The 13,354-nt window shown below is 35.5% G+C and overlaps 1 protein-coding gene across 1 annotated transcript; it reads right to left on the reverse strand.

Annotated features, from left to right (window-relative positions):
- Positions 1-414: 414 nt before the first annotated feature.
- On the reverse strand, positions 415-9,612 carry LOC112802596 (DDT domain-containing protein DDR4). The gene is made up of 12 exons (XM_025845863.3): positions 8,853-9,612; positions 8,603-8,713; positions 7,004-7,090; positions 6,880-6,917; positions 6,693-6,774; positions 5,997-6,103; positions 5,717-5,882; positions 4,077-4,169; positions 3,786-3,909; positions 2,517-2,559; positions 1,797-1,982; positions 415-1,673 (listed from the first exon to the last, which is right to left on the reverse strand). The coding sequence occupies exons 1-12, from the start codon at positions 9,276-9,278 to the stop codon at positions 770-772; spliced, it is 2,367 nt and encodes a 788-aa protein (XP_025701648.1). The 5' UTR covers positions 9,279-9,612; the 3' UTR covers positions 415-769.
- Positions 9,613-13,354: the final 3,742 nt, after the last annotated feature.

Here is a 13,354-nt window from a genome sequence, read left to right on the forward strand (position 1 = left end):
ATTTGACTACAAATACGTAGTTATCTTATTGTTAGTGCAAATATCATATTTTTGGGCCGTTAAGATAAAAGCGTGGAACAGAACCACCACATCACTAACTATAAAAACCATTGAGCAACCAGGATAAACAAAAGTCGAACAGTATCTGACGCCAGTTTTTTTCAAAGATTTGATTGTATGATAATTTTCTTGAAAAACCTATTACTATTAGTCCTTCATAAAATGTTTCAAAAACTTATCCGTCCTGTTACTCGTTTAAGATTTTTTTTTTTTTTTTTTTGTGAAGGGGACCTAGGGCCCTCGTTTAAGATAATTTAAGAAAGCTAATTAACCAAATCATAAAAGCTAACCACTAACCCGTCCATCTAACCACCTGAAAGGAAAAAGGAGGCAAAAATAATAAGAAAAAAAGAGTAAGACTAAAGGGCTTGATAATCTAAAGGCAATATCTTGTGTTAAAAGTTACAGTACTTGTTAAGAGTTATTGTACATGATCGATTGAAAGGGCTAAATAACGCCCCACAAATTCTCATCCATTCTGCTAGACACTTTTGAATGTAGAACTACTTAAATACTAAAAAATGACTACCTAATCTACACAACTCAGTATCATGCTGCTTATGGGCTCAGATTGCCTAAGGAAGAGGACCAGGTGGTAACTTCCTCTGAGGCACATAACAAAATTTATAGTCCTATTATCTATCATACATATGTGGCTTCCTTGATAGAAAAACTACCATGCTTACAAAAGGCAGATGGAGAGGCTTCACTAATCACCATTGCCTTCATGTTTAGATGTATGTGAAGTTGGACCGTCATCAAAACCTGAACTGGGAGCAAGCTCATTCAGATCAAGGAAACGTCTCTTCGACATGCCCTCAACTTCCTCTTGGCCTGGCGGACTACTTGAGTTTTCAGGATGCTGGTTCTGGTCTTGGTATTGATTTCGCTGATTCTCTCCTGCAGGCTCTTCATTTTCTCCTGTTGCAGGCTCTTCGGTTTTTGCTGCTACAGGATATTCATTTTCTCCTGCGACATGATCTTCGTTTTCTGCTGCTCCAGGATCTTCATTTTCTCCTGCTGCAGGATATTCGTTTTCTGCTGCTGCAGGATTAGTGGCAGGCTCATCGACTTTGAATTCCCCATCATCATCATTACCATCTGATTCTTCACTTTCCACCATGAACTCCCCATTCTCACTATGATCTGAGCATTTATCCGATGCATTAGACTTGTCAGGTTTGATAAACTCTGTTTCTGACTCAGACATCTCATATTGTCGATAATTTATACGGTTCCTAGTTGCCCTCTTACTGCGCCTAAGACCTGAATGAATCTCACCCATAGACCTCAGTTTAGTTTCCCTCCTAGTACGGCCTGGCAATTGCTTGACTTTACGAGGCTGGGGTTTGTCACTATCCTCACTGATACTCATGGAATCTTCTTCCTCTTCCTCTTCAACATTGTCTTCATCCCAATGATATTCTTCATCCCCTTCAGATGCAGAGCTACTAGAGAACTTCCTTCGCTGCTTACGTTTCCGGAGATACTCTTCATCATATACGGCTTCTCCAACAATATCATCATCGCTGTCAAAGTCTACATCATTATCTGATACCACCTCGATAAACTCGTTCTCAGAGTAACGCCTGGGCCTCTGCCTTTGTCGGTTGCTGATGTGGAATCAAGATGAACAATGAAAATTGGATAATACATAGATTAATTTGAGGGGAAAGTGTTTTCTTTTCTTTTTTCTTAGCAGATAAAAGGGGAGATGGAGGGGAAGAACTACAAACCTTCTGTCCAACATATCCCTTTCATGCTCTTCTTCATCATCAAAGTCAGGTGATTTTGGAGATGGCATACTGAACTGATGTTGAGAGGCATATGAAGGACCACTTAATTTTCCATTAGTAAGAGCATCAGGTTTTACTCCTGCTTCTCTCGTCCTGGGTATAGGTTCCGGAGATGGTTGCTTTTTCCTGACAAAGGAAGAAATAGATGTGTTGTATAAGTACACAGGACAAATAAATGAGCAAGTATCAAGCTTGATAGCTTAGGTACCGTCATTGGGTCTTTAAATAACTCACATTGTAAAAATCATACAAGTTTACATATTTCAAAAATTTCATTTTAAAAATGAGACATTAGACATAACTAAATACCAATTTTATGATTAATATTGGAATTATAATTTTATAAGAAAATAAGCGAAAGAAAGATTGTTAAAACTCGAAATATATGAATCAATTGTGTTAGACCATACTTTAATCTATTGATATATTATTCTTCCTTGACAAAATATAACTAATTAATGGTAAATATATTAACTTAGCTTAACAAAGTAAATATATTGCACAAAATAAGGAAGCTAACTCATGTATCCAACAAAACCGATCAAAATTGTACATTTGCAAAGGTAAAAACTAGGTGTAATTTTAACTCCAAACTAGCCAGAAAGTATAGAAAACAGATTTTTATAGAGGGTTAGGAAGACAGAAAGATGAATAACATACTTGGTTATCTTGATTGCCTCATTGATAGACCGATCATAATCATCTGCAATAACAATGAATCAAAGTTAGATCAGTGTAAAGTCAGTGCATAATGATACCCAGGAAACATAAAATTAGGTAGTGCAGGTGAATTTAGATCCTTAAAAGTGAAGTAAGTTGATAAAGTGACAAAGTGAGGAATTAATCACTATTGAATTTGTAACTTCCATGAGATGTGTACCCCACTATCTTAATTAAGAGTGATTAACTCTTCACTTTAACACTTTACTAACTTCCTCACTTTAGAGGATCTTGATCCAGTTCAAGTGAGAAACTAGATCATACTACTTATACAAAATCCCAGGGTATATAAAATTGCTTTTCCAAGCATAACAAAATTGTGAACAACATAATCAAGGCAGGGTGCTTCTATAAAGAAGAGCTTGGTAATACAACTTTCGTAAGAAAGTGCGGTCATGTGTAAACTAACAAGGCTAACAGAAGTATATAAGAAATATTCGACAACACATTTACCAGATTGATTTATTAATCATTCAATGATCCTAAAACCACCAAGCAACAGAAAGCACCAGTTTAATATACCAAGATATTGCACATTATCCCAATCATATATTAGCATCATAGAGTATCTAGACTAGATATCTAGAAGAAATGTAAGAATAACTTGTATTTCTTTTTTACTTCTTGATTTGCGACTCTAACTAAGGTTAGGAGTCTAGTATTAGTTTTTTGGGATTAAAGAAATATAAATATGAAAACAATGATACAAGAAATTGGGAGAAGTGATCCTCCTTACAAAAGAAAAAACAAACAAAAGAGAAAAGGATCAATGAAGTATATCCTTCCAATCTCTCAACATGATTGAGGGAAAAAACTACAAAAAAAAAAATCCTTTAAATAGGAGTCACATATTTTCCCCCCATAAAAAGAGACAGTGACACAAGAAGCTGTGAGGACAAAAGATCCTTCTCACAAGAGCAAAATAAAAAAATTAAAAAAAAATTCAAGGATGCATGTAGTTACCAAGGAAAAAGCTTATTATTTACTACTAAAACCAGACATTTCTCATGAAGAATATAGACATTATTTTCCACATATGAGTTCTATCTCCAAAACCAGACAGTTGCAGTGCATGCCAAAAATAACAGGAGGGTGACAAGGACAACTCCAGTTGTTAAATCAAATGCAAATCATGTATTGCGGGCAACAACTACAAACAGAATGAAAAAAGATGGCTCCATGGTTAAAGTTCCTTGAACTTGCCCTTACCAAAAGTGTAAGTAACAGGTTTCCTATCACGAAGTGAACGCCCCGTGGCAAGCCCATCAACACCCAAGAAATTATCAAGAAGAAGGGCTTCTCTGTGTTGCTTTTTCATCAATCTTTCCTTTTTCTGCACAAATATAGTGTCAATTAAGAATAACACAAGATTCTTCACAAATCAAGATTTTTTATAAAAAAAGGGAAAGAACATGATTTCAAGTTCAGTTGAGAATCCTATCTTCTCAATTTTATTAACCCTCACCACCGAAAACAAAGGTACACATGAAAATAAAGTACCTTGTGAACTTTCTCAATTTCAGGAAGCATATCTATCTTCAGCTTTTTTCCTACAGAAGCCTCCGTTCTGTTTTTACTGGAGAAAAGTTTCTCCTATGCAACCAGATGCATAAATTCAAATAAGCTATTGCTCAAATGAAAAAATAAAGTAGTTGCAACACAATGGAAAACAAAACTCTTTGTTTCATTGTTTCCCTTGAAAATGGAAAAAGAAAAATAAGGGTGATTCATATCATCAGAAAATAAACAAATGCCCACATTATGAGAAATCAACAAAAATCACATTGACCTAGATATTAGATTTTTGAGTATCAATGAACATGAACATTTAACCACATTAAACATCTGATCAAAAAATAATTGTTACAGCTAATTTTGACCAGTTTTATAGGCGCAAGTCATTAGCGAATACTGGAGTCTGGCTAATACTAAACTAATCATTGGCATTTCAAAAAGAAAAATAAAATACAATAAATTAAGAAAAGGGCTTAATGCACATCACTAGGTCAGAGGTACGGTTTTTGGGTTATACAAATTCCATTAATTTGTAATCAATTGTTCTAATAATAGAAAAGAAGATAAAATCTTTTGCAGTAATGTACAAGTCACTTGCACTTGGTCTACCATGAAGACAAGAAAAGCCAAAAATTCACAAAATGCTTTATCATCTCTTCATTTTAAGAGAAAATTGTGCTCATAGCATCTCTGGTTCTATTTTCTAACTCATTTCTCTCGCACACAAGTATTGAACAGCATAAATTTTTCAGTATCCCATTCCCCCCCCCCCCTTTTTTCCTATTACTTGTCCATATCTCTTCTACACAATGTTTCAACATCCTTGAAGTTTACTTCCATCCACTTCAATAAACTTCTCTTTAGCTCTTAATGGTTTGTTTATAGAGATGATTTATGAGAAACACCATGATGATTGAAGTTCAACAATGCAACAAACCACACCTAGTGGATACATAATGGTTTCAATGGATAGCATACAGTGATAAAGATTTCTTACCGCAGTATTCTATCACTAGTTAACTCAAGTTTTACTCAACAGTTGGATGTTTCAATTTGCTTTACCCATCTGAAACGGTGATAATGGAATGAAACATTACAAATATATATAACATTTGTAATCACATCAGGTGATTTAAACTATTGTAGTTTTTTTTTTCTCCTTTTTAATCTTTGTTATAGTTGTAATCTGATAAGCAAAACTTTAAGCTACTGAGGTTACTCCATCAGATATGTTGAGGATCTCTTGTACTCCCATCTTTTAAATTTCTATCTTCTACTGAATAAGATTCTTCTTTTATTTTATTTTTTTTTTTAAAAAGAAGTTTCTGTTTTCATAACCATACTTCATCTGGATTTGCTATTAAATTACAGTCAATCAGAAGTTTACCCGTACATTATAAATCAAGTCATGTTTCTAAGTGCATATAATAAGTCAACAAATCAGGATAAATTTGTGATTCCAGTACAAAAGCACCATTATTAATGTACTAATTTATGTATCAAGCTAACCATGACCTAGCCCATGAACCTAACACTGAAGTCCAATTCAAGCAAAACACTCGAGAATTGTTTAAAAATTTAAAACATTCAAACAGAATATAGTTAGACAAGCCTCAGTAACTTACAGAAACATCTTGAAACTCGTCGAAATTGGTAGCAATTGCTTCCCACTGGTATGATGTGTTAGAAAGAACCCGGGAACCTCTTGGTTTCCCTTTCCTCTCTTGAACCACTTCAGTTTTCCTTATTTCCCTATATAACCTATGTCCAATAATTGGGTCATCTTCATACCTACACTAATTAAATTCCAAATGAATAAAAGCATGAAGAGACATGAATGTGCAACAACAGTCCTGATAACATTCAAATTTTGAAAAGTTCTAATTGAAAGAAACTATTCATCACCAATAAGAAATTCCATGCGAATCACCACCAATACGCTCCTTTCGGAATGTGGAAAGTTGAACTCCATGTTTGAGTGAGTTGTCAATGTAATTTCGGATATCTTCTTGCTGCAAAATATTAGCAAAACCTATCATTGTAAGCCCAGTAGTATATCTGCTTCCCCCTATCCCCAGCCTCCTCAAACTTCCCAAAGTGTGTTATTAGAGAGTAAAAAGTCCCAAGTCGATACAAAAGCCATTAGCCTGAAGATAGCATGACCACGCATCTATGTGAATTGTATTACATATGATTATAAAGGCTGATTATCACACCCTTATTAGTTACACGCAAAAGCAGAAAGTAGCACTTCATATGAAAGATAGTAGAAGCAGGACAAATAAAACAAAAGGGGGAGGTAGGTTGCATCAAAACAAAGCAACAATGATTATAAAAGGGTAAATTTTCAGACATAGATAAAATAAAAGGGGGAGGTAGGTTGCATCAACAAAGCAACAATTATTATAAAAGGGTAAATTTTCAGACAGATTATACAGCGTTAATTCAATGAACAGCGTGAATGAACTTAGCATAATTTTCAAACAAGAGCCAAGCTAACATCAAGCAGAGTGATCACATCCTACTATTCTGAAATTCACCCATTTAAGTGAAAGAGGTATAACAAGTATAAACACGTAAAGCTCTAATTAGTAATTATACCTCAACGCGGATATCACATAATGCCTTTAAAATGACTACACGGACCCCTGGATCGAGTGATCTGTATGCTTCAACCTCCGCCCTGTCATGTTAACAACTTAACATAAGCTGAGACTTTGCAAGTGCACAAAGCTTAACAAGTAACAACATGGAATTTTGGAAATTGAACGGCAAGATGAATGTTTACCCATGTGAAGCAACAATTGGAAGATCCCCATCAGCAACCTGCATTTGATTTTCATCCTCATATTAGCTAGAGAAACAACAAAATATACATTATTCTCAAATATCAGCTTAAAGTTCGCCATTACCCAATGCCACCAATCTCTCAATTTTCTGCACAATACAGTTATCCAAGTATCACGTGTGAGCGCCATTCGTGTAATGGGAGGGATTGCCTATCAAAAGATTCAGTCAAGTGATTATTAGACAGGTAGCAGTTTCACAAGTATGTTATATAAGAAAGGAAACTTTTGATTTCCTCAGAAAAAGACACTGACAGATGAGTGCCTATTACTGTCTGGCCAAAAAAGACAATGTCAAATACCAGTTACAGGACCTTCGACTGGAAGATACCTTACATTAAACTACTATGACTTTCTGTAACAGTCTCAATCATAAAAAGTAATGTATGGCTGCTGTTATTTTATAGTTAACCCAATGAAAAACATTAACAAGTTCAATTATTACCATAATTTTGATTGGCTCCTCTCTGAACATGACACAATAGATCACAGACCTGTGAAGAGTTTAGATTTTACACTGGCATAGATGTTGACAGAGCCCGGGGTTCATTGCACAACAGTAGAGTTAAAGTACAAAACTTCAAATACCATTACAATATCTGAGAATGTAAGGAAGCTAACATTAAACAGCCTTAATTTTCTCACACTGTCCACTCTCTATCTACCATATATACCTACCCACCAAGTACAAGATGAATGGAAATTGACATTATTGCATTGCTCAATCAAAATGCTAAATTTAGAATCTTACTTAGACAACTTCGAACACTATCACCAGTATCACCAGTTGAGGGACTTGGTCTATGACATGGTTTATGAAAGAATGCAATGCTGCATTTGGGGAATCTACACAAGTTACTGAATGGCGGTGGTTGTTCTTGTTCTCAAGTACAATTACTGTTTTAATTAATTCATCTAATGTTAAATCAAAGACTCAATTAATATCCTGCCTCTATTCTCCTGAAGCACCGGAATTTCATAAAAGAGCTAAATCCTCACATTTTGTCGAATAGTTTTCCTACAATATTTGAATCTGGCAGGAACCTGTACTTCAAGTTAGAAATCTCTAAGCAGAATTTGGTATAATGACCTTATTTGAGATTTCTTGAACGTTAGTTTTTGCCTTTAGTAATTTATTTGAGGCCACACCTAGCCGGTTGAATGATGACCAATCCCAAGGGTTGGGTAGTGACTCAGTCCTCAAGTTTATCATATGAACATGACCCATTCATTTGGAAAAACTTATATAAGCTCCCTTCTTTGTAGTCAACACACTTTCAAAACATATGACTAAAATTATGCTTATACTAAACAACAAATTTCTATCAGTTCACTCTGTTTCCATTCCTACGTCACGCATCCTACAACCATATGCCAAAATATTTCTCAACAAAACTAGCATATAACAATGATTCTCAGTCCAACTTACACGCTGTAAACTCATAGCTATAAGCATTGCATAAATAATTAACTTCAACAAATGATAAACAAACATATAGCAGAAGACAAACACATCAACGAAATGCTCCACATACCTAACAAACACAGCAAAGAAAGGATATGACCTAAATTAACAGAAGAAAAGCGCAATGCAATACACAGGAATAAAATGTGCTAACCCACATTCTAAGAGAAACCGGAAAAGAAAAAAAAAAAGGCCCCAACCTTTAGCAAAGGCATGTGTATATAAGCTAATGTGTCATTTGGGGTAAGAAGTGCTGTCTCAAACTCTTCAGCTGAGAATTCTACTTGTATATTCAAAAGAGGCCTAAACAGCTGCAACACCAAAACCAACGCCACATTAACCTCCAATAGCTTTTTTTGAAAACTATTATATAAAATGAAAAACCTTTGAAAGCCGAACCAATTATAAAACCAAATCTAACAACAAAGCTGAAATCTTTTCAAAGCTCACATTCAAAAAATTGAGGGCGGAAGCTAACTCCCACATCGACCGGAGATGAAAGCGGGGCAACTGCGACGACGTGGGCGGTTCCACCAGCGGCGTCACGATCTTGCTGCATTGCTGCTGCTGCGACTGCGAAGGCGACGACGGCGACGGCAACTCGTCCCGCCGGCTCTGCTCCTTCTTCGCGGCCTTTTTCCGCCGCTCTATTGCCGGCTGCGACGCCGCTTGGATTCGTGCAGCGGCGCGAATGGTGCAGGCTCGAGACGGCCGGTTGCTACGATTAATGACTGGAGCCAGAGCCGGAGGAGGAGGTTCGTCAGCGGCGGTGGTTGTAGCGGTGGTGGTGGTGGTTTCCGTGTCCTTTTGAGAATCCGGTTCCGGCGAGTGAGGGTTGGAGGGTTCGTTGGCGGGAAGAGGAGATCCCTGAGACATGGTTTGTGAGAGAAAGAAAGAGATCAAAAAGGGTTTTAGGGTTTGTATCGTGGGATTACATGTAGAGGATCATATGATATGTTAGCATTGAAGAGAAGAAAATCAAAGTGAAGGGATTGTGGCAAGAGAAGGAGAGGGTGGAAGAAAGGGCCTTGTCATTTTTTTTTTTAATTAGAGAGAGATAAACAATAAAATGCAAATTAATTGTTTAAAAAAATAATTAAGAAAAACAATGCACTCTGTTTTTTAGGGGGTACAAGCCCTCTAATATAACTGCTATGTGCCTATATCCTAATGGAGTTACTGCCCATGCAGAAACACTTGGATTAGTGTTGGGAGAGAGAGATCCGGTACCATAGATTAGAGTCGAAGAGGAGACAAAAATACCTTGTAATTTGGGTGAAAGAGGATAGAGTTAGACTTTTACTTTGTGTTCTTTGGTAAAATTGATTTATATTTTAAATTTATTTTAAAAGAAAATCTCTCTTGGAAAGGTTGGTTGGTACTTGGTAGGCGTTGTTTACGGGTTAAATTCATATTCGATTTTGAATCTTTTAACCCTAAATTATATATTGAAGAAAAATAAATACGCTTTCTATGGATTTTCATCTATAATCATTAACTATGTCAGCTAATTTCTTATTATTTTCTGGGTACTTTGATAAATAATTGAAGAGAATAGTTTATTTTGAATTTTAAAAAATTTTCATAGCTATTTCAAGGGGAGCAGCAAAGAAAACACGTATATGCAATGCCTTGTTATGTTTCTGGAGATAAAGCTAAATTTAATCTCTAAATGTTTGCCTCCATAATTAGTTTTTTTTTTTTAAGGAAAATATATTTGTATTAAACTATAATTCTCAAATTATTAAGGTAGACTCAATTGCATATTTTTAAGGGTGTATCTTCTGGCCACATTAAAGTTGGTTTGATAAGAACCAATTTTGCTAGATAATGAGTTGCTAAATTTTCTTATCTTTTTACATGTAAAATTTTATAAAACTTGAAGCTAGTCAAAAGAGTTTTACAATTAGAAATAATCACTCCAAAGAAATCACCAAAAAGATATTTAGAGTTAAGGGCTCTAATCTTTTTTATATTGTTTTCTTCAAACTCAATATCAAAAAAAAACGGCATTGAATTGTAAATTTCATACTCAGCTAAAAAGTCATAACCTCAACTTCTCTAACTGAAAAAGATGAGGCAATTTCCAGCGTAACAGTAGCTGCAACTACTCTTTCATTATCTCTAATAACTACACCAACTCCTCCTCTTTCTCCTTTATTAATAGCTGCATCAACATTTAATTTAAATGTACTTAGCGGACGAGCACTCCAAAAATCAACATTTAGCTATCCGGTGGAAGTTTCTGAGGTAATAATGGTCTTTCTACAATAAAATTTGTTTATGTGAAGTTTTTTTGGGCTCTCTCCAATAACACTTTTGGTAGGGATTGATCGTTCTCGAAAATCAATTTATTTTTCCCATGATAGAGGCTATGGAGGGTGCACAAGAAAAGTCATTTTTCCTCTTTCCCAATTTTCTTTAAGGTTATGTCAATCCAGTCCAAGAGAGGGATTTCTTTCGCTGATTCTATTCTCAAAGTGAAGGAAGAGATGAACCAAAACCTCTTTGTTCAGTTGTAATCCTTAAAAATGTGAGATTTAATTTCTTCTTTCTCAAAACATCTGGGATAAATTGAAATGCATCTCAGTCTTCTTTTTTTGTAGATTTAATTTTGTAGGTAGTGATCTATGCATGAGCCTCCACATGAAGTTCAAAGTTCTGGGTGGTATTCTCATCTTCCAAAGGTGCTTCCATCGCTGCTTCTCTTTGACGATTGGTACGCTACTTTGCCCTTGTTCCTAGCTATACTTCCTTATCAGGTGATAAGTTTTCTTTACTTCATATTCTCCAATTCTGATAAATTTTCAATAAAAAAAATATCTTCTTATTCTTGAAAATGTAATGGTAGTGCTAGGATTTGATCTGCTTCAAATGGTAGAAAATTATTTCTGATTATTTCTTAGTTTCAAGTTCTGTTTTTCTAGTTGATAAGGTTGTCCACTGTGACTTCCTAATCAAAACTTTCTTTGGGACTCTAGATTTTGTGCTTGTTTTGATTAGAAAGTCATGGGTCTCCCCAAATTCTAGTGCTCCTCCCTGTCCCTATCCTCCAAAATCCGCCTAATTCTAGCATCCATTTTGTGTCCCAGATGCTCCTCCAAGTATAACTGGAATTGTGTCCTTTGTTTGCATGAAAGAAATATTTTCTTGCAAAGTATTTGGCTTTTAGTATTCTTGCTGTCAGTGAATCAGGTCTCTTCATTAATCTCCAACCTTACTTGACTAGCATGGCCTAGTTAAATTCTTCAAAACTTCTAAAGCCCAATCATTTTTCCTCTTTTGCATTGCTAAGCTTGTTCTATCCTACCCATTATATTTTCCTTTCTCCCTCATTGCTGTCCCAATAGAAATTGCCAATCATTCTCTCCAATTGGTTGCAAAGGCTCTTAGGTAATTGGAAGCATTCCGTGATGTAAGAAGGGATAGATTGAACAACTGACTTGGTGAGAATTTCTTTTTCCACTTTAGATAGAGTTTTTTCTTTCCATCCTTTTAGCTTCTTCTAGGTTTTCTCTTGAACAAATTCAAAAATTTGCTTCTTGGATCTACTGATCATAGCTGGTATTTTCAAGTATTTTGAGTGACTTTTCACTGTCTTTACATTCAACCAATTTTAGATAAACATCTGTTTGGTAGAAGGTACATTTTGATTAAAGAAAATCTTCGATTTGTCCAAGTTAGTTCTCTGTCCTGAAGCTAATTGGTAGTGTTTAAGAATCTCTATCAGTACTTGAATACTCTGATCTATTGTTCTCAAAAAAAGAATACTATCATCCGCAAAAAAGAGATAGGTAATTTCTAGTGCTTGTCTTGTAACCTTGATCCCCTGTATAGCTTTCCTTTCTTGTGCTCTCCTCAGAAGACCGGAGAATAAGCGCACAAGATAAAGAGATAAGGGGATAATGGGATAATGGATCTCCCTGGTTGATTCCTCTTCCAAGATTAAACTCTTTAGTTGGACAACCATTTATCAAAATAGAGAAGGATACTGTGCTTATGCATACCCAAAAATCAATCCATTTTTGTGGGAAGCCCAAAAATTTGAGTACGTAAATGAGAAAAGCTCATTCAATCCAGTCATAGGCCTTCTCCATATCTAACTTCACTCCCACATATCCCTTGTTGCCTTCCTTCTTTTTCTTCATGAAATGAAATATCTAAAATGATGCTAGATCGTTATCTTTTATAAGTCTTCCTGGTGTAAAAGCTCTTTGAAATTCTCCTATAATGTTTGGCAGGATCAGCTTTAGCCTATTTTCAATTGTCTTTGTCACGAGCTTGAAAATAACATTGCATAGAGAGATTGGCCTATAATTCTGTGTGGCTCGGGTGTTTGATTTTAGGGATAAGGCAGATAAAGATTTTGTTCACCTCTGAGGGATCTCCTCCATTATTAAGAATGTTGAGTGTCCACTTTGTCACATCTTCTTCCACTGTGTTCCACATCTTTTAGTAGAAAAGAGCTGGTAATCCATAAGGCCCTGGTGTCTTTGTTGGGTGCATTTGGCTCAAGGCTATCTTGACTTCTTCTTTGATGAAATTGCTTTGAATTATATTTAATCTCTCTTGTGTTATTCTTTCCCTAACAACTTCAACTATTTCTTCAATTTTCTCCGTATTTTCAGTAGCAAATAGCCTCTTAAAATAGGTTGTCATCACCTCTTAAATTTTATCTTTTTCTTCCATTCTTCGTAGATTACTCCTGCATCATCCGATATTTTTTGCACTCTATTTCTTCCCTTCCTTTGAGATGATTTTTATTTATGAAAGAAATTGTGTTCCTATCCCTGCCTTTAGCCAATTTGCTCTTGACATTTGCGACCACCAGATTTCTTCTTGCTTTAGGAGCTTATCCAATGCTTCTTGGATTTTCTTTGATTGTGTCATTGGTGCCTGTGTTTGATCTCCAACTTGCACTTCTTGTAGCTTTTTCTGCTTTTTTCTAATGG

The sequence above is a fragment of the Arachis hypogaea genome, chromosome 5 (assembly GCF_003086295.3).
Source record: "Arachis hypogaea cultivar Tifrunner chromosome 5, arahy.Tifrunner.gnm2.J5K5, whole genome shotgun sequence".
Classification (NCBI taxonomy): domain Eukaryota; kingdom Viridiplantae; phylum Streptophyta; class Magnoliopsida; order Fabales; family Fabaceae; genus Arachis; species Arachis hypogaea.